Source organism: Lissotriton vulgaris, chromosome 2_1 (assembly GCF_964263255.1).
Source record: "Lissotriton vulgaris chromosome 2_1, aLisVul1.2, whole genome shotgun sequence".
NCBI classification, from domain to species: Eukaryota; Metazoa; Chordata; class Amphibia; order Caudata; family Salamandridae; genus Lissotriton; species Lissotriton vulgaris.
The window spans coordinates 1,539,269,185-1,539,291,235 of record NC_141687.1 but is presented as its reverse complement, the minus strand read 5'-3'; the positions used below and the strand labels follow the sequence as shown (position 1 = coordinate 1,539,291,235).

Sequence of the window (22,051 nt, the reverse complement as noted above, 5' to 3'; positions counted from 1 at the left end):
TGGGGTGGGGTGGGAGAGTGGGCTAAAGAACGGTGATGGATTAAACCCAGATCAGTTGACTGGGTGTGAGTGTTTGATTGGTTCAGATGCTCCGTCCATCACCACCCCCTTTTGTACAGCTGAGTTCTGCAGAGGAGAATGTAGGCTGCATTGCACATTTAGAACCTCTCTCCACCAGAGATCTCACATGCCCATGATATACTTTATGCTGCCAAGTCCTCCCAAAGAAGACTCATTGGCCCAGACTGACCCAAAGCTGAACACCAAGCAGTACTCAACATAGTATAGCAAGAGAAAATTTCAATTGTGTCCCGGCAAGACATACCCGATAGGATGAGGCTCATGTGATCCTGCAAAAGCACCCTGGGAAGTGGCAGTCATTGTTGCGGGACACTACATCCCGCAGACATGAAGCCAGTGTGACCTCACACTCCGAGGTAGGCTTTAAACTTTATAAGCCCTCTGTAACCCAAAACAAGTTGTGCTTAAGATAGGTCATCACTATAGCGATGCTCCTAATGTGCAAAGAAGACATTGTCCCTCTCTACATTGTCATCAAGGCCAGCACAACTCTGCCAGCTGCCCTTTGCCTGGAGGATTTGCTAGCACAGCTGCCCTACAAGACAAGAGCCACAGTTCTCGAATTGCCAAAGGCCAGCCAGAAATCATCAGGCCTAGCAAACATAATAAGATGATGGTCTGAGTGATGAAACGTGTTCTTTTGCTCACTACTCCACCCCAGTTTGGACCTAACTCCATGCAAGTCAGGGTTGACCCTGCTCCTCATGGGAACAGTCTAGCTGAACTGCCAGACCAGGTCCTCTCTGGACCGGAAACAAGCATCCTGGGACCGGTTTCAGGGTAGCAACCCTTATCAGCCAGGATAGTTTGAATCCAGTGGCATAGCGAGCAAGGGACCCACGTCTGGGCATATCCATGGCCACTTAGGGCAAACATAGCAAACACAAGATGAAGGTCAGAGTGCTAAAACTTTTAATCACTCCCCTCCAGTCACCGCCAAATTCAAGCTAGCCTGGCTGATGAAGGGTGATGCCCTGAAACCGGTTCCAGGATGCTTGCTTCTAGACCAGAGAGGGCCTGGCAGATCCAGCTGGACTGTTCCCATGGTGCGCAGGGTCAAGACTGATTTGCATATGGGTGGGTCTAAACTGGAATGCCATGGCATGCAAAAACCCAATGGATTTAACCCAGATCTGTGACTGGGGGAGAATGTTTGATTTGTTCAGCATTTCGTCCATCATGTTTTTTTTGCAGAAATCACCAGGCCAGAATGTGCTCGTGTTATTCCACTCGCAACATACTGTGCCAGGGAAAACATCAACCCATGTGAGTTCCTGAACAAGAAAGAGACCTCATAAGAATTTCAAAGGTGCACACCAGTCTCATTTATAAAAGATGACTAGGTTAAATTATAGTTTAAATCTAGTGCCAGCCTGGTTTCCCCAGGTGCAGGTAGAAGAAACATAATACAAACAGAAAAGTGAGCCATTGAGCAGTTTTGCATAATACTAATAACATTCATATTCCTTTCTATACAAAGTCTAATACTGATTAGACAATCTATTTATTCCATGGGATACCTGTGCTGTCTGAACCAGATGTTCAACCCCCACACCGTCCCCCAAAAGTAACCCCTGAAGGTGCAATCACATTACCCCCTTAAATTCAAAGGTTAGCAAGTAAGTGGCATTTTAACGGCCTATTTTAATAGCTCGGATTACCTTTCTGCTCAAGTCGAACAGGTCCTAGAGAATTGGCATGGCACATTTTTCTTTTACAGTTTTTTCTCACACAAGGTATTAAAGATATTTCACAAGATAAAAGCGCTATTGCAATTAATACAACCCTTACACTTGTGCTCTTCAATACAAGGTTGGCTTGAATAACTAATTCTACATCTGACAAACAAAACAATGTGCAGATCTTGAACTGCTTTAGAACGTCACCTCGTTTTTGATTGGGTAGGTAGAGTCCTGCTGCTTTTTGGTTTTCTTATCCGGCCTGCTAACATCCAGGTTCTTCATATATGTGGAAAGCACTTGAGAAACACCAATGCCAGAAAGGATGCACATAACTGGGGCCAGGACCAGCATCAGACGCACCTATTGTTATTGAAAGCACATTTTTAGTCAGTGTATACATATTTAACAAAAGGACTATAACTACAGAATAATTAGTGTTCAAGACTACTACAGTCATCGCTGAAATGAAAGGAGCTTGTGTTACTTTCTGAACTACTGCGCTTCTTTATGTTGGTGGTAGAAAAGTTAAGCAAAATAATATATTGTTTGCAGCTGTTTGTAGGGTAAGCCTGAGTTGGATAGAGCAGAGGTGCAATGGTGCCTTGCTTCTACATGGGTAGAGTATCAGAAATGCAATCCTAAAGAAAATTAGCCACAAATAATCTGCCCTTTTCCCAGCCTCTCATTGAAACTCTACTGACCCTGCATGGATTAGCAGAATTGAAACATGCGCTTTCCCATTTCTTTGTTGCACACTTTTTGGCATTTTTGATTCCCTACTACCCGATCAAAATGTCTGTCTCTATACAAATGTATGATCTCCTCTCACTGAGGCCAGCAGAGAGAAGAGCGCTCCCTCCTCCTATTCTAACCAGTGTTAGAGCCCACTTCTAGCATTCAGCAGTATGGACTACCAGGCTTGGCACATAATAAGTTTCAATGTTGGATTCAATGTGAGGATGGGCATGATAGACGTACGGTGAACCTCTAACTGCCTATCTCATTCATGGCCACACTGTATTCTTTAGAAAGGAGAACAAAAAACATCTGTTCAACTACAGAACAAGCCCAAAAATACAAATGTTCATATCAGTCTGAATCATTCAAGAATTAAAAACATTTGCAAAAACATTATGCTTAGGTAATCTTTAGGAGCAACCTGAGAATATGATCAACAGGTTCTTGGAAATTAAGTCGAACTTTAGTCTACTGAAGACTATGTTTAGTAGAGAATTACTCAAAGAACAATTTATTTTTTTGGTACAAGAACATTTTGAATGCATCTTCACTAATGGATGATCTGTTTAGATACAGTCAGAATTAACACAATATGGTTGGTGGAAAAAAAGTAATGCCTACAAAGATAGGATGCTTACCATGACAGCAGAGAAGTACATGCTGGTCACTCCATACATGATGATAAAAATTCTGGCATCGGACAAGTTATTGAAACAGTAATAAAGGCCAACTGAGAAAAACGAGATAGACGAAATTAGCTTCCAGTAATAAAACATTAAAACTTAAAGAATAACGGCAAACATGTAGTTAGACAATTCACTGTCTTTTAGAAGCCCTTCTTAACATTACTGAAAATACAAAATGTATATTTTAGTACAGTAAAAATCTGATATGGGGTGAAGTTGTAATGACAGATTGCACACACCCTGACCTTTTCATGTAAGATATCCCATGTACAACTATTCCTGCGATGATTTCTCTAGAAAAGAAAATGACCTTACAACATGCAGACAATGATTATTTGTAAGTGGCTTATTTCCACACCATGTTCAAAGGGTGCAAGCCGCCTAGCTCCTGTAAAGGCCAATATCTTTACACATCTCTGGTATTCTCATAGGTTTGAGGTATACCTAAAGCTCACGTTACTACTTGTTTAACTATATATCTGTAAGTGACATTAGTTAGTGATAGATTCCTTATCTTAGAATACCCCAGGCGTCAGACTGAATCCGGAAAGTTTTGCTTAGCAGTACCCTTGTGCGTCAGTAGGTGGCGTCCTGCGGCTCCGCGTCAGTCACTGGCGTCGTCAGCGCCGAGATGACATCACGGAGAGTACTTAGGCGCCACCCATGCGCGCTGACGTCAGTTCTGTCCACGACTTTCCGCGTCAGGAACGAGGAGCCATGCAAGATACTGACCACTGGTGCATAAAACTAAGGCCTTAAAAATGGGTGACCTTAACCCTAGTAACCAGTTCGCAGAACGAGGAGGATGGGCGGGGTGGTAAGGAATCTATCACTAACTAATGTCCCTTACAGATATATCATTACACAAGTAGTAACTTGAGCATCTGAAAGAGACACGTTCGTGATAGATTCCTTACCTTAGAATAGATAGCCCAGCAATACCAACCCCGGTGGTGGGTCTGCAAACAAAATTACACCAGGAAGTCAAGGAGAACAGAACAACCAAAAAAGCTGTCTCTCCGGACTTGACTGTCAAGGCAGTAATGCTTTGTAATCGTGTTCAGCGAGGCCCACGTAGATGCCTGGAAAAAGTCCTGCAAGGGAACGCCTCGTCCCAAGGCAGTAGTGGCTGCAGTTGCCCTGGTTGAATCAGCACGCAGCCCAACAGGAGGCTCCTTCTTGGCCAAGGAGTAACATGCTTTGATGCACAGAACGACCGACTGGGAAATGGTCAATTTGTGCACAGCCAGACCTTTTTTGGCGCCCACATAGCCAACAAAAGGCTGATCATCCACCCGGAACTGTTGTGTACGCTGCAGATAGAAAGCAAGAGCACGTTTTGGGTCCAGACGGTGGAGCCTCTCCTCTTCCCTGGAAGGATGCGGAGGCGGAAAGAAGGTGGGCAAAGTGATTTTCTGTACGATGTGGAAGGGCGTAACAACCTTTGGCAAGAAAGAAGGACAGGTCCGTAAAACCACCTTGTCCGGATCAACAGAAAGGAAAGGAGGTTTAGAAGAAAGAGCCTGGGGATCACTCACTCTTCTGGCAGAGGTGATAGCTACCAGGAAAGAAGTCTGTAGAGTAAGAAGACGTAAAGGACAGTTATGAAGAGGTTGAAAGGGAGCACACATCAGAAAAGTCAAGACAAGATTTAAGTCCCATTGAGATATTATGAAAGGCACGGGAGGGAACGTTTGTGCAATGCCTTTGATGAAACGGTTAACAACTGGGGACTTCAAAAGAGAAGGCCGATCAAGAAGCCTCAGGAAGGCGGAAATGGCAGAAAGATAACTTGACAGTGTTCAGAGCAGCGCCCTGCTGGCCCAAAGACAAAAGAAACAGAAGAACCTCAGAAAGGGGGGCCATAAGGTGATCCACAGCCTTTGCTGTGCATCATGCCACAAATCTGTTCCATCAGCAGGCGTTCACAGTTTTAGTGGAGGGACGCCTGGCTGCCAGAATGACAGTACAGACCTCAGTAGGAAGGTCGAAAGCTGTCAACTGTCGCCGCTCAATCTCCTCGCATGGAGTTGGAGGCTGGACAGGTTCGGGTGGAGGACCGTCCCCTATTGCTGCGACAGAAGATCCTCCCGAAGAGGCAGTCGGATCAGGGGAAATCGATGCTCATACTGAGTAGCTCGGGATACCATACTCTTTGAGCCCAGTCTGGAGCCACAAGAATAACTGGGCAGGGTTGCGCCTCATCTTCTTCAGCACTCTGGGCAGAAGTGGTATAGGAGGAAAGGCGTACAGCAGACTGCAACTCCACTCGCATCGAAAAGCGTCGCCGAGCAAGTGCCGCCTTGGAAATTCCAACGTGCAGAACTGATGACATTGCGCATTCTCTTCGGTGGCGAATAGATCTAACCAAGGGTATCCCCACTGCTGAAAGAGACCCTGTGCCATGTCAGAGTGCAAACGCCATTCGTGATCCATCATGCACCAGCGGCTGAGTTCGTCCGCCCTGCCGTTCAGAGAACTTGATAGGTGTTGAACCACCAAGGTAATGCCTTGACGTTCCACCCATGTCCAGGGGCGCAGAGCCTCCTGACAGAGTCCAGGACCCCACCCGCCCTGTTGGTTGCAATACCACATGGTGGTGGTGTTGTTAGTGAACACCTGCACTACACTTCCCTGAACAGAGGGAAGGAATGCCTTCAGTGCAAGTCGGATTGCCCGCAGCTCCAGAAGGTTGATATGGAGCCGGGACTCCGCCGGAGACCAGAGGCCTCTGATCTCCGCCTCTCCCAAATGGCCTCCCCAACCCAGGAGGGACGCATCCGTCACCACTGTGTGCTCCAGTTGGGGAAGGGAGAGGGATCTGCCATTGACCCAATCGAGATTCGTGAGCCACCACTGCAGTGGTTTGGCAGTGCCCTCCGTGATCTGGACATGATCGGACAGGTTGCCCTGATGCTGTGCCCACTGCAACTTAAGGTCCCACTACAGAGCCCGCATATGCCATCTGGCATGTCACATTAGCAGGATGCATGAGGCCTTCAGGCCCAGTAGCTGGAGGGTCATCCTGACTGAAACCCGGGACAGAGGCTGAAAGATCGGAATCATAGCCTGAATATCCCAGACTCGCTGCTCGGGAGGATAAACCCTAAACTGCGTCAAATCCAAAACCACTCCAATGAAGGGGAGCGTCTGAGAGGGACTCAGGTGAGACTTCGACACGTTGAGGGAGAACCCCAGCAAATTCAGGAGGTCGGCCGTAGTCTGAAGGTGGTTGACAACTGCCTGGGGCGAGCCCGCCTTCAACAAACAGTCGTCGAGGTAGGGGAAGACTGATAGGTAGGGGAAGACTGATACCCCTGACCTGCGCAGATGAGCTGCGACCACCACCATCACTTTCGTTAACACTCGAGGGGCGCTGGTAAGGCCAAAGGGGAGCACTGTAAACTGAAAATGCTCCTGGCCTACCTTGAATCGCTGGTAACTCAGATGGGCCGGCAGGACGGGGTGTGAAAATATGCGTCCTGCAAGTCCAACGGTACCATCCAGTCTCCAGGGTCGAGAGCAGTCAAGACCTGAGCCAGGGTTAGCATCTTGAACTTCTCCTTCCGGAGGAAGCGATTCACTTTCCGGAGGTCCAAGATAGGACGCAGACCCCCTTTGTCCTTCTTGGGGACCAGAAAGTAGTGGGAATAGCAACCACCCCCTACTTCTGGCCCAGGAATGCACTCGATGGCTCCCTTGGCCAAGAGGGTCGCAACTTCCTGTTGGAGACTAGCCAAATGAACCCCCGACATGCACTGGCACCGAGGTGGCATTGCTGGGGGTGGAGACTGAAAGAGAAGGAAGTAACTCTTGCAGATTATCTGCAGCACCCATTTGTCTGACGTAATCTCGCGTCAGTGGGGGAGGTAATGGCGGATATTGCCACCCACCGGCGTGGGGTGCTCCCTGAAGCTCAGATTAGGAGGGTTTAGAGACTGAAGCAGCACGGGTGGAAGTGGATGGACCCGCACACTGGTTCCCCGACCAGCCCCTGCGGAACCTATCACGGCCGCCCTGAGGCTGGCTCTGTGCAGGCCTGCTGGAGGAGCGTGCATGGGTACCTCTACCTTGGCCACGAAAGGAACAAAAAACAGGAGTGGCCGGGGTCCTAGTAGAAAGACCCAGGGACTTGGCCATAGCCCTCGAGTCTTTAAAGCGCTCCAGTGCACTGACAGCCTTTTCGCCAAACAGGCGGGTGCCGTCAAAGGGCATGTCCATGAGTGAACTCTGGACATCGGGTGAGAACCCGGTCGAACGCAACCAGGCGTGGCTCCGCAACACCACGGTCGTAGAGATCGCCCTGCCCAGGGAGTCTAACCCACACCGGATGTCGTACTTAGCCGCATCTTTGCCCTCAGCAAATCACCTGAGAAAGGGTAGCCTGCACCTCCTCAGGACACGGAGGCAGCACCTGAGCAACAGCGACCCACACCGCGTGGGAGTAGCGGCCCAACAAGCAGGCAGTGTTCACTGCCCGCAGCCCAAGGCTGGCCGAGGAGAACAACCGCTTCCCAAACTGGTCCAGCCTTTTAGAGTCCTTATCCGGCGGGCCATGGGAAAGGCACTCTGCAACCTTGAGGCCTGAATGACCAGGCTCTCAGGCATAGGGTGAGTGGTCAAGAAAGTGGGGTCAACTGGCGCCAGTCGGTGGCGTCTAGCAATGTTTTTATCCACCAGGGCCCCCGTGTCCAGCCTCGACCAAGTGCCCAAGAGGACCTCTGTAAGAGTGTCATTAAAGGGAAGCAGCAGCTCCGCCATAGACGCTGGCTGGAACACCTCGGTGAGGAGGTTGGTCTTGAGGGCCACCGTGGGGAGGTCAAGATTCAGGGCCTCAGCAGCCGGATGGAGGACCCCCATATAGGTGGCACCCTCCTCCATCCTAGGCGGGGGAGAGGCAAACCCCGGGTCAGAAGAGACATCGAGGTCGCCTGCATCGTCCAAGTCATCTACCCAATCGAGCTCGGAGTCACATTGCAGAGCAAACGGATCCTCGGACCCTTCCACGTCGTCGACTGCCTCTGGCGTGGAAGGAGCGGGACACGGCGGCCGGACTGGAGCCGGAGATGGAACAAATGGCACCGGTTACCAGTGCGGATCCCAAGCCGGAACAAAATGGTCTGGGAACAGGGGCAGGGGCGGAGCAGACGGTGGCGCCGGGGCTGGAGCCGAGGGTGGCGCCGGAGCTGGCAACGCAGGATCCTGTGGCACCGGGTCTGGAGCAGCTGGCGGAACCGCTGGGCCAGCAGGATCTGGACACGGGTCCGCGGGGCCAGACTGTGCGCTGGAGGCCTGTAAAGGTGGTCCAAAGCAGCAAGGAATTCTTGCATCTGTTCGGGAGTCACCGATGGACTGGGGAATGGCGGGTAGGCCGAGTGACACTCCGAGGAGCAATGAGGGGACGTTGGAGAGCGAACACATTTCTTCGACCTTTTTATAACGACGCTTACCGGAAGGCGATGTCTCCGGTCCCGCGAGCAGTCCTGGGAGTGGCCCCTAGACCGGGAGCGACGACACAATGAATGCTGGACCTCCAGCAACTTCGACGCCGCTCACGTAAGGCCTTGGGAGAAATGACACAGCAGTCACGGCAGTCCCGGGAGTCGTGGTCGGCCTTCCAGGCAGTAGAGGCAAACATCGTGGGGGTCCGCTACCGACATGCTTCGGCGACAGGTCCCACAGGACTTAAAACCAGGCATCCCTGCGTGCACCAAGAGAAAGTTGGGGAGACAAAGTCTCAAAATAGTGGTCAAAAAGAGACCAAGGTACGTGCTCAATCCGGATCTGCGCTTACTGGCGCAGAAAAAGAAAGAACTGGCGTCAGCGGGCATGGCAGGCACCTAAGTACTCTCCGCGAACGTCATCTCGGAGCCGACGATGCCAATGACGGACGCGGAGCAGCAGGACGCCACCTAATGACGTGCAAGGGTACTGCTAAGCAAAACTATCCCGATCCAGTCTGACGCCTGGGGATATTCTACGGTAAGGAATCTATCACTCACGTGTCTCTTTCAGCTACCTGACTGTTGCTGTCATTCAGCACAGAGAAGAGTTACGGTAAAGAAGCCATACACCCCAAACTCTATTCATTTATAGCTGTTGAACGATTCCTAGGCATGATAATACTTGTGGAGAAATAGCAGGATACAAAAAAATATTCTTTAACAAGTGTCGGGAAAAATGGTCAATAGCTGTGGGACTGTTGTACAATGTATAATACTTACAAGAGGAATGGGTAGCTGCATTATGTGTGAGGTTAATCATTGAGAGTTTCCAGAAGGCCATGTATGTGGTATAGCTTTAACGAACAAGTTACTTACCTTCGGTAACGATATATCTGTAAGAAACAGTAGTTAGTATTAGATTCCTTACCTTAGAATATCCCCAGGCGTCAGTCTGGATCCGGAAACTTTTGCGTAGCAGTACCCCTGCGCGTCGGTAGGCGTCGTCTGCAGGCGTCCCCTGCCGGGATGACGTCGCTGGAATATATAGACGCCGCCTCCGCGCGCTGACGTCAGTTGTTTGCACACAGCTTTTCCGCGCCAGAACACGCAGAGTCATGTGAGAACCAACACTGGTGCCATTTGAAACTAGGGCCCTGAAAGGGATGTCCTTAACCCTAGGTATCAGTTCGCAGAACGGGGAGGATGGGTGGGGCGGTAAGGAATCTAATATTAACTACTGTTTCTTACAGATATATCGTTACCGAAGGTAAGTAACTTGTTCATCTGAAAGAAGCAGGTTAGTATTAGATTCCTTACCTTAGAATAGATACCCCAGCAATACCAACCCCGGTGGTGGGTCTGCGAACCAATACAATCCTACACCAGAAAGTCCTGGAGGACAGAACGGCCAAAGAAGCCATCCCTCCGGACTTGACTGTCCAGGCAGTAGTGCCTCGCAAATGTGTGCAGCGAGGCCCACGTAGCCGCCTGGCAAATGTCCTGCAAGGGGACTCCCCGGCCCAGGGCAGTAGTAGCCGCCGTGGCCCGAGTGGAATGGGCCCTCAGCCCAACAGGAGGCTCCTTCCGAGCCAAAGAGTAGCACGCTTTGATGCACAGAACGACCCACCGAGAGATGGTCCGTTTATGTACCGCCCGTCCCTTCTTCGCACCCATGTAGCCAACAAACAGTTGGTCATCCACCCGGAACTGGCGTGTGCGATCCATATAAAATGAAAGCGCACGTTTTGGGTCCAGACGATGGAGCCGCTCTTCATCCTTTAAAGGATGCGGAGGTGGGAAGAATGAAGGGAGGGTGATGGACTGCCCGATGTGAAAAGCAGAGACAACTTTGGGCAGGAAAGAAGGTCTAGTTCTCAGAACCACCTTTTCTGGATGAATGGACATGAAAGGAGGTTTGACAGAAAGAGCCTGGAGCTCACTCACTCTCCTGGCAGAGGTGATGGCAACCAGGAAGGCCGTCTTTGAAGTCAGGAGACAGAGAGGACAGGAATGAAGTGGCTCAAAGGGAGCACACATCAAGAAGGTTAGAACCAGGTTCAAGTCCCACTGGGGCATCACAAACGGAACAGGTGGATACATGTGCGTGATGCCCTTCAAGAATCTTGTTACAATGGGGGACTTGAACAAAGAAGGTTGATCAGGCAGCCTCAAAAAGGCCGAAAGGGCAGAAAGGTAGCCCTTGATAGTGCCCAGAGCAGAGCCCTGCTGGGCAAGAGAAAGAAGGAAGAGAAGAACCTCAGAAAGAGGGACAGAGAGAGGATCCACAGCCTTTGCTGTGCACCATGCCACAAACTTGTTCCACCGACAGGCGTATACCGATTTCGTGGAGGAACGCCTGGCTGCCAGAATCACATCACAGACTTCAGGAGGCAAGTCAAATGGCCCCAACTGTCGCCGCTCAATCTCCACGCATGGAGGTGGAGGCTGGACAGGTTCGGGTGGAAGACCGTCCCCTGCTGCTGCGACAGAAGGTCCTCCGGATCGGGGGACCGACTGACATGCTGAGTAGCTCGGGATACCAGTACCTTCCAGCCCAGTCCGGAGCCACAAGGATGACTTGGGCCCGGTCGCGCCTGATCTTCTTCAGCACTCTGGGCAGAAGTGGTATAGGCGGAAAGGCGTATAACAGACCGCAACTCCACTCGCGCCGAAAGGCGTCGCCGTGCGAGTGCCGTCTTGGAAACTCCAACGCGCAGAACTGATGACATTGCGCGTTCTCTTCTGTGGCGAATAGATCTAACCAAGGCTCCACCCATTGCCGAAAGAGGCCTTGCGCCACGTCCGAGTTCAGACGCCATTCGTGATCCATCGAGCACCTTCGGCTGAGTTCGTCCGCCCTGGCGTTCAGAGAACCTGCCAGGTGTCGAACCGTCAGAGTCACGCCCTGACGTTCCAGCCATTGCCAGAGGCGCAGAGCCTCCTGGCAAAGGGTCCACGACCCCACCCCGCCCTGCCCTGCTTGTTGCAGTACCACAGGGCGCTGGTGTTGTCCGTGAACACCTGCACTACACTCCCGTTGACAAAGGGGAGGAATGCTTTCAGTGCCAAACGAATCGCCCGGAGCTCCAACAGGTTTATATGGAGCCGGGACTCCGCCGGAGACCAGATGCCTCCGATCTCTGCCTCTCCCAAGTGGCCTCCCCAGCCCTGGAGGGACGCGTCCGTCACAACAACGTGCTCCGGTTGGGGAAGGGAGAGGGATCTGCCTCTGACCCAATCGCGGTCCGTGAGCCACCACTGCAGTTGTCTTGCAGTGCTCTCTGAGATCAAGACATGGTCGGACAGGTTGCCCTGATGCTGGGCCCACTGAAACTTCAGGTCCCACTGCAGAGCCCGCATCCGCCACCGGGCGTGATGCACCAGAAGGATGCAGGAAGCCATCAACCCCAGCAGCCGCAGCGTCAACCTGACCGAAACCCGGGATAACGGCTGAAAGATGGGAATCAAAGCCTGTATATCCTGGACTCGCCGTTCCGGAGGATAGACCCGAAACTGCGCCGAGTCGAGAACCGCTCCGATGAAAAGGAGCTTTTGAGAGGGGCACAGGTGTGATTTCGGCACATTGATGGAGAACCCCAGCTCGTGCAGGAGGTCTGCCGTCATCTGAAGGTGGTGGACGACTGTCTGGGGCGAGCCCGCCTTTAACAACCAGTCGTCTAGATAGGGGAAGACTGAAACCCCCAATCTGCGCAGATGAGCTGCGACCACCGCCATCACCTTGGTGAACACCCACGGGGCGCTGGTAAGGCCGAAGGGGAGCATGATAAACTGAAAGTGCTCGTGGCCTACCGTGAACCGCAGGTAACGCCGGTGGGCCGGCAGGACGGGGATGTGAAAATACGCATCCTGCAAGTCCAACGCTACCATCCAGTCTTGCGGGTCCAGAGCAGCCAAGACCTGAGCTAAAGTCAACATCTTAAACTTCTCCTTCCGGAGGAAGCCGTTGACGTTCCTTAGGTCCAAGATAGGACGTAGGCCCCCTTTGTCCTTCTTGGGTACCAGAAAGTAGTGGGAATAGCAACCACGTCCTACTTCTGGCCCAGGAACGCGCTCGATGGCCCCCTTGGCCAAGAGGGCCGTAACTTCCTCCCTCAGAAGTGCCAAGTGGTCCCCCGACACACGGTGGTTCTGCGGTGGCATGGCTGGAGGAGTGGTCTCGAAGGGGAGGGAGTAGCCCCTTCGGACAAGCTGCAGCACCCACCTGTCCGATGTTATTGTGCGCCAGTGGGAGAGGTGATGGCGAACCCTGCCACCCACTGGCGTCACATGGGCCTGGAAGCACGGACTAGGAGGATTTAGTGGCAGATGCTGCGGGGGAGGGTGTGGTCTGACCCCGCCGCTGTCCCCGACCGCCACCACGGCGGTTCCCACGGCCGCCACCGCGTGGATAAGTCTGTTGAGGCGCGTGGCTGGCAGCACGTGTGGGACCGCCCCTTCCTTGGCCAGAAAGGAGCGAAACGAACCAGTTTGCTGGTGCTGCGTCGAGAGACCCAAGGACTTGGCCGTGACCCTGGAGTCCCTGAAGCGCTCCAGTGCGTGGTCCGCTTTGTCGCCAAACAGGCGACTGCCATCAAACGGCATGTCCATCAATGCATTCTGGACATCTGCCGAGAAGTTGGCGGATCTCAGCCAGCCGTGGCGACGAATCGCCACCGTCGTGGACATCGCTCTGCCCAGTGAGTCGGTCATATCAAGACCACACCTGATGGAGTATCTTGCTGCGTCTCGGCCTTCAATCATAGCCTTGCCGAGCTTAGCCTGTACCTCCAGCGGGCATTCAGGCAGCAGGTCCGCGACCATATCCCACAGAGAGTGGGTGTAGCGGCCCAAGAGGCACGCGGTATTGCAAGACCGCAGTCCCAGACTCAGGGAAAAGAAGACCTTCTTACCATACTGGTCGTACCTCTTAGATTCCCGGTCGGGCGGGGCCGACGGGAATGCGGTCTGGGAAGTCGAGGCCTGGATCACCAGGCTCTCAGGGGTGGGATGGGTGGACAAGAACTTGGGGTCATCCGTACACGGACGGTGGTGTCTGGCCACGTTCCTATCAACAGGCGAACCTGAAGCGGGCCTGGACCACTTGCCCAAAAGAACGTCAGTTAAGGCCTCGTTGAACGGCAGCAGTGGCTCCTGTGGGCAGGACTGCGGTTTGAGGACCTCAGTGAGGATGTTGGTCCTCACGGCCGCGACAGGGAGCTCAAGGTTTAAGGCCTTGGCAGCCCTCATCAACACCACTGAATAAGCAGCCCCCTCCTCCGAAGCCATGGTAGGAGGCGAGACAAAGCCAGGGATGGGGGAAGTCATCCAGACCACTGGCGTCACCCAAGTCACCCGTCCAGTCCACATTGTACTGACACTCGCGGGTCAGAGGGTCCTCAGACCCCTCCCACTCCTCTCCGTAATCTACATCTTCACCATATTCGGAATCAACAATGTAGACCGGGAGTGGGGGGTACGATGACGACGCCCCGACTTCTTGTGCTTCCTACCTGAGGAACCAGAGGAATGGTGACGACTCCCGGAGCGCCCGTGACGGCTCCGCGACCACTCCCTCGATCGCTCCCTTGACCTCTGGCCGGACCGGGACCGCTCTCGACACGGGGCCGACACCCGGAGCTCGAGCAGCTTGCGGGACCGCTCCCGTCTAGCTTTATTCGTCAAGGCCCGGCAATCGACGCAGGCGTCCACGTCGGGGTCGTGGTCGGGGCCCAGGCACCGGAGGCAGAGTGGGTGATGGTCCGTGACCGACATCGTGCGGTCACAGTCGTCACAGTTCTTAAAACCAGGCATCCTACCGGCACCGTAGAAGATATCAAAAATAGTCAAAAACTTTGGTCAAAGACCGGAGTACTGCTCTTCGGATCTGCGCTAACTGGCGCGGAAAAAAGAACAACTGACGTCAGCGCGCGGAGGCAGGGTCTATATACTCCAGCGCCGTCATCACGGCGCACGACGCCGACGAAGGACGTGGAGCCGCAGGGGACGCCTGCAGACGACGCCTACCGACGCGCAGGGGTACTGCTACGCAAAAGTTTCCGGATCCAGACTGACGCCTGGGGATATTCTAAGGTAAGGAATCTAATACTAACCTGTTTCTTTCAGATAGTATGTGCTTAAATATTAGATGGTGGGTGAAGAAAGACCTTTGACCAAACAGGTGAAAAAAAAAAAGAAGAAAGACTATGCCCAGTACAACAGATTCCCTTGTTCTACTCATAACCACTGTATGTGAAAAAGCACTAATATAGATTAATCAAATGTGCCCATTCCTTTCCTCAAACATGACACACAAAAGATATATAAAATAAACAGAGGCTATTCTTATCACAAGTGTGCTGGGGGTTCTCTTTACCAAACTTGAAATGTTAGATAAAGCAGGAAGGTACACTTTCAAAATTCAAAGGAAATATGACAAATCCTCAAAAATGTACTCATGACATGTTCTATGACATCTCTGATAACATCACCTAGAGTACATACGTAATACAATCTTTTTCATATAATAAACCAGTTAAAATGACTTTAAAAAGTGTTATAGAAGACTTCTAATATTAAAACCATAAATATCAGTATTAAAACATATTGCACGTGCAACAAATAGAGAGATATTTCTTGTTGTCAAAGTGCCAATTAGAAAGCGCAAAAAATGCCAGATGAGGCCGTGTGGGAAAGGGAGCAAGTACAATAGTTCGTAAGCAGAAAGCGCTGGTGCCTAGGTGGTGCAGCGCGGATGAAGAGGTGGTGCAGCGCGGATGAAGAGGTGGTGCAGCGCGGATGAAGAGGTGGTGCAGCGCAGACGCAGAGGGGGTGCAGCGCAGACGCAGAGGGGGTGCAGCGCAGACGCAGAGGGGGTGCAGCGCAGACGCAGAGGGGGTGCAGCGCAGACGCAGAGGGGGTGCAGCGCAGACGCAGAGGAGGTGCTGCGCGGATGCGGATGTGGTGCTGCGTGGATGCGGAGGTGAGGCGGCGTGGATGCGGAGGTGAGGCTGCGTGGATGCGGAGGTGAGGCTGCGCGGATGCAGAGGTGAGGCTGCGCGGATGCAGAGGTGAGGCTGCGCGGATGCAGAGGTGAGGCTGCGCGGATGCAGAGGTGAGGCTGCGCGGATGCAGAGGTGAGGCTGCGCGGATGCAGAGGTGAGGCTGCGCGGATGCAGAGGTGAGGCTGCGCGGATGCAGAGGTGAGGCTGCGCGGATGCAGAGGTGAGGCTGCGCGGATGCGGAGGTGAGGCTGCGTGTATGCGGAGGTGAGGCTGCGTGGATGCGGAGGTGAGGCTGCGTGGATGCGGAGGTGAGGCTGCGTGGATGCGGAGGTGAGGCTGCGTGGATGCGGAGGTGGTGCTGCGTGGATGTGGTGCTTAGGAGATGCTGTGCTGGTACAGAGGTGATGCTGCACTAGTGTTGAGGGGGTGCTATGCTAATGCAGAAGTGGTGCTGCATTGGTGTCAGGTTCCTGCTTAGATGGTGCTGAGTGAAACTGTGATGGTGCTGAGTGAAACTGTGGTGGTGCTGCGTGATGCTGTGCTGATGCCGAGGTGGTGCTGCTGTACTGATGCAGAGGTAGTGCTGCACTGGTAGTGAGGTGGTGCTGCACTTGTGCGGAAGTGATGCTGCGCTGGGGCTAAATGATGCTCAGATGGTGCTGCTGAATGATGCTCAGGTGCTGCTGAATGATGCTCAGGTGCTGCAGACTGGTGCAGCGCTGATGCAGTGGTGCTGAGGTAGTGTTGCCCTCTCTATTTGTAGGCGATATTAAGTAACCTCACAACACATGCCATGTTTGGGGAGCCAGGAGGCATCCTTGATATTGGTTTTTTTTCCACCAACAATTGAAACCTAAAAGAAAACATCAAAAGTTGAAAGCCCGCATGTGAGAAAGTGCCTCTTTTGACATGGTAGGACCCCCACTTTTTCCTGGAAAATGTTGTGGTTTAGATTGTAAGTGCACAGTGTTCCTGCCAACCAGGTCTCCTGTGCCAGTGCTCCTTCCCTAAAACTGAACCATGATTTGTAACTTCCGCTTCCTCTTAAATCCCTAGTAAATAGTACTCTTGGTGCCTAGGGCATGGGGACTGCAGAGGGTCCCCTAGGGACCCCTCACCAAGGCCATGCCGCTGCAGCTTGCATGCCTTGGTGCATTGAAAAACGACATGGCACATTCACTGCCTGTGTGCCATGCCCAGCAGCACTGCTCAAGGTAAAGGTAAGTCCCCCCTCTAGCAGGTCTTACAAACCCGAAGGCACCCTGTATCTCGGGTGTGGGCATATCTGCCAAAGCAGATATGCCCCTACAATATTTAAGTCTATTCTTTAATATTTTAAGTGTCAGGGAAGCCATACAGAAAACATGGGCTGTAATGCAAATGCTACTTACCAGTATGCATCTGTTCTTGGCATGTAGGGCTGCTGACATTCATATCTGTGCATAGATCGCCGCCTAGTGTTGGGTCCGGATGATTGCACATTGTTGTCCTGGAAGAGTCTTCGAAGTATCACGAGATAGGTGGCTCCTCCCCTGGACTACAGTGCGCATGGGCATCGCCTCCATCCCCAGATTGTTTTTAGCCATTGGCCGAGATGGAGTGAACTACATGAGTGATGACCATGCTATGAGTGTATATATATATATACATACATACATACATACATACATACATACATATATATACATACATACATATATATATATATATATATATATATACACATACATACATATATACTGCAGCTGCTACAGGCGCCGGGGAGGAGGGCGGGCGATATGAATGTCAGCAGCCCTACATGCTAAGAACAGATGCATACTGGTAAGTAGCATTTGCAGTTCGAGGCATGTGGGCTGCTGAATTCATATCTGTGCATAGAATACATAGCAGTCCTCCCATTATTGGCGGCCGCCCGTGCCAGCTGCAGCAGTTTGAAAAAGTGTTTTGAGAACAGCCTGACCAACAGCTGCCTGCTGTTTAGAGTGTACGTCTACACAGTAATGTTTAGTAAAAGTATGTGTGGTAGACCATGTGGCTGCTCTACAAATATCCTCCAAGGGAATGTTCCCAAGGAAGGCCATAGAGGCCCCCAACTTTCTGGTGGAGTGGGCTCTTGGTGGAATTGTGAGAGTGCGTTTAGCTTTAGCGTAACAGATCTGGATGCATTTCACAATCCACCTAGCAATACCAGCTTTGGAAATAGCGTTTCCCTTGTGGTGTGAGGCAAATGCAACGAAAAGTTGCTTGGTCCTTCGAAAATCCTTTGTCCTGTCAACGTAGTACATTAAGGCTCTTTTAACGTCAAGGGTGTGGAGCATCCGCTCCGCCAGCGACTCAGGATTTTGAAAAAACACTGGCAACTCAATTGTTTGGTTTAAGTGGAATTGAGATACAACCTTGGGTAAAAATTTAGGGTTCGTGCGGAGCACCACCCTGTTGGCATGTACTTGGAAAAAAGGTTCTTGGATGGTGAGTGCCTGTAACTCACTAACCCTCCGTAGCGATGTAATTGCTACTAAGAAAGCCACCTTCCAAGTTAGAAACTGAAGCTCACAAGAGTGCAGTGGCTCAAAAGGAGGACCCATCAGCCTTGTAAGAACCACATTGAGGTTCCATTCTGGAGCTGGTGGTGTCCGTGGTGGAATGACCCTCTTGAGTCCTTCCAGAAATGCCTTGATAGCAGGAACCTTGAAAAGTGATAGGTGTTGCCTATTCTGGAGGTATGCGGCCATTGCAGACAGGTGAATGCGGATGGAAGAATACGCCAAATTGCATTGGTATAGATGGAACAGGTAACAAATGATGTTCTGAATGGAAGCATCCAGCGGGTCAATGTTGTGGTTTACACAATAAATGACGAACCGCTTCCATTTAGCCGCATAACATGCTCTAGTAGTGGGCTTCCTTGCCTCCCGAATGATGTCCATGCAATCGGGGGGGAAGATTGAGGTAGCCAAACTCTAGGACTTCAGGAGCCAGATCGCCAGGTTGAGCTGTTGCGGATCTGGGTGCTGAATGTCGCCATGGCTCTGCGTCAGAAGGCTGGGAGTGAGATGAAGCCTTTGATGCGGTACCACGGAAAGTTCCAGAAACGTGGTGTACCATGGTTGGCGAGCCCACGTTGGAGCAACCAGGATGAGAGTCATCGAGTGTTGCCTGAGCTTGCGTGCCACCAGCGGAATCAGAGGTGCTGGGGGAAAAGCGTACGCAAATCTGCCTGACCAGTTCATCCACATCGCATTGCCCTGCGATTGCGGGTGTGGGAACCTGGCGGCGAAGCTTTGGCATTTTGCGTTCTCCCTTGTGGCGAACAGGTCTATCTCTGGATGACCCCACCTTTGGAAGTACGGTTGGAGTACTGATGGATGTATCTCCCACTCGTGCATTTGGTGGCTGTGCCTGCTGAGCAGGTCCGACATCTGATTGTCCTTGCCTGGGAGATGCTCCGCCATGAGGAAGCTGTTCCTCTGAATGGCCCACTTCCACATGCTCTGAGCCAGATGAGACAGCTGCGGAGAGTGTGTTCCTCCCTGTTTCTGAATGTAGTACATGGCCGTCATGTTGTCCGTCCGGATCAACACGACCTTGTTGCACAGATGTACTTTGAACGCCATTAAGGCCATGAAGATTGCCATCAGTTCCAACACATTGATGTGCATCTTCTTCTGCTGTAGTGTCCATAGTCCCTGCACTGTGTAGTGGAGTACATGCGCTCCCCAACCCTGGAGAGAGGCGTCCGTTGTCAGGATAATCTGTGGCACTGGCTCTTGAATCGGTCGGCCCTTGCAAAGGTTTTGTGGATTCCACCAATGCAGAGAGTTGTACGCCCGACCGCTCACCAACACTAGGTCTGTTAGTTGCCCATGAGCCTGAGTCCACTGACGTGCTAGGCACTCCTGGAGCGGACGCATATGTAACCTCGCGTGCGGGACGATGGAGATGCAGGAGGCCATCATGCCTATCAACTGCATGAACACCTTCGCTGGAAGGGAGTGCTGAGGTTTGGCTGCGCAGTGGCTGCCAGAGTGTCTATTGTCGCGCCCAGATACTGTCGTATATGGGCGGGTTGGAGATGGGATTTCGGGTAATTTAGTGAGAATCCCAGATCGTGCAGGAGATGAATGGTGCGGGACACGTGGTCTGCGCACTGCTGTTCTGACTGTGCCTGAATGAGCCAGTCGTCCAGATAGGGATAGACGTGGACGTTCTGGCGTCGTAGATGCGCCGCCACAGTCGCCAGGCACTTTGTAAAAACTCGTGGCGCTGTGGTGACCCCGAAAGGCAGAACCCTGAACTGATAGTGCTGGTCTTGAATCGTGAATCTGAGGTACTTCCTGTGTGAAGGATGCAGGGGAATGTGAAAGTATGCATCCTTGAGATCCAGCGTAGCCAGGAAGTCCCCTTGCCGAAGCAGAGGGAGAACCTGCTGCAACGTGAGCATATGGAAATGCTCCGACAGGATGTACCGGTTGAGGGGCCTGAGGTCCAGGATGGGCCTGAGGGATCCATCCTTTTTGGGGATTAGAAAGTACAGAGAGTAAACTCCTGTTCCCCTTTCTTGCAGTGGCACGAGCTCTATTGCTCCTTTTTGCAGCATGACTTTGACCTCCTGCTGCAACAAGTGCAAGTGCTCGCCGGACATAGGACGGCTTCTTGGAGGTATGTTTGGTGGTGTGGAAGTAAGTTCCAGACAGTAACCGTACTGAATAAGAGATTTGACCCACCTGTCCGTGGTGATGGATTTCCACGCAGGCAGGAACTGCTGGAGTCTCCCCCCCGACCGGTGTTGTGTGGTCGGGGGCAGTGACAAGGCGTCACTGTTTGTTGGTGGTGGAGGACCTGGAGCTGTTGTTTCCACGTCCCCTGCCTTTGACGTTGTTGCCCCTGTAACCACCTCTACCCTTGTTGGTGTATGAGGTCTGGGTGTTGCTCTTATAATACTGCGTGGATTGTGATGCCTGACCCCTTGAGGTGCCTCTGTTATTGGAGCGGCGAAAAGAACCACCCCTAAACTGCTGGGACTGGAGGGCCCCCATAGACTTAGCAGTGTCCGTGTCTTTTTTCATTTTTTCAAGGGTTGCATCCACTTCAGGGCCAAACAGGTGGTCTGGATTAACTGTTTGATTTAAGATGGTTATCTGTATGTCTGGTTTGAAGCCTGATATTCTAAGCCATGCATGCCTACGCAGTAACACGCTAGTGTTTATAGCCCTGGAGGCGGTATCAGCCACGTCCAATGCACACTTAATGGAAGCATTGGTGATGAGCTTCCCCTCCTGAATCAACATTTCAGCTGCCTCTTTGTAATGATCAGGTAAGTGTTGCAGAAGTGTTTCTAGGGTGTTTTAGTGTGCCCTATCGTAGCGTGCAAGTAGGGCCTGCGTGTTTGAAATGCGCCAAATATTAGCTGCCTGCGCAGCAATACGTTTTCCTGAGGCTTCAAAGATCTTTAATTCTTTGTCTGGGGGAGGAGCATCCTCCGTGGTTAGCGAGTTCGCCCGCTTGCGTGCGTTGGATACCACCAACGAATCCAGTGGCAAGTGTCCCTTGATGTACGTTGGATCAGTGGGCGCTGCCTTGTATTTTTTGTCAATACGAGGATTGATGACTCGCGCCCGAGTGGGCTCTTTGAAAACCTCTGGCGCGTGCTTCAGCACTCCCTTGAGCATAGGCAATGTTTTGACTGACTTTTCAGCCACTGAGAAAGTGTCAAACAGAAAATTGACATCCGCATGGAGTTCGACATCATGATTTGCCGCAGCCCTCTCAATTAGAGCGTTGAAGGCTGCAGAGTCCTCTGTTGGAGAAGTTTTTGCTGCAAAAAGCTGCGGTTCGTGACCTGACTGAGGGTCCACAGGGTCGCCTCCAGCAGACCAAGGTTCATTGACCTCCTCCGGATCCGAGTACGCTGGATAATTGTACTCGTCCTCCTCATCTCCGTCACCTTCCCCAGTGTTAGAATGAGTCGGTGAGAGTTCTAGATTTTGTGGAGATGCAGGCTCCATAGGGGCAGAAGTACCCGCAGAATCCAACTTCTTTTTGAGTGGAATACGAAAATGTTCCAACACCGGCTCCGGGGTGATTTTCCTCTTAAGGAGAGAGAGTTTGCCTGTGTCGGCGTCGATGACAACCTCTCGACGCTCCTCGTCTGCGAGTGGCTGTATCCGAGGCTTCGATACCACCAATGACGCTTTGGGCGTCGACACCAGCTTCAAGGGCACCCCGGCCCCATGCCTTGGAGCGAAAGCCTTCGGCGTCGTCTTCGGCGGCAGCGTGAAGTGGATCGGCGTCTGCGCCTTTGCCGGCTTCTGTGCAGGCTTCGGCACCACATTCTTCGGTTCGGGGCCCACTGCGTCCTTCCGAATACGTTGAAGGGACTCCGTGACCTTTTTGGTTAAGGACGGGGAGGGCTGGACCGG

The 22,051-nt window shown here is 52.1% G+C and overlaps 1 protein-coding gene across 1 annotated transcript in view; it reads right to left on the bottom strand.

Moving 5' to 3' along the window:
- The window catches only part of LOC147732866 (dolichyl-diphosphooligosaccharide--protein glycosyltransferase subunit STT3A-like), a 102,394-nt gene that overhangs the window by 55,228 nt on the left and 25,115 nt on the right, over positions 1-22,051 (bottom strand). Inside the window, 2 exon segments of the mRNA XM_086957407.1 lie at positions 1,968-2,123; positions 3,140-3,231. Of these exon segments, the coding sequence (XP_086813533.1) occupies positions 1,968-2,123; positions 3,140-3,231 (248 nt within the window).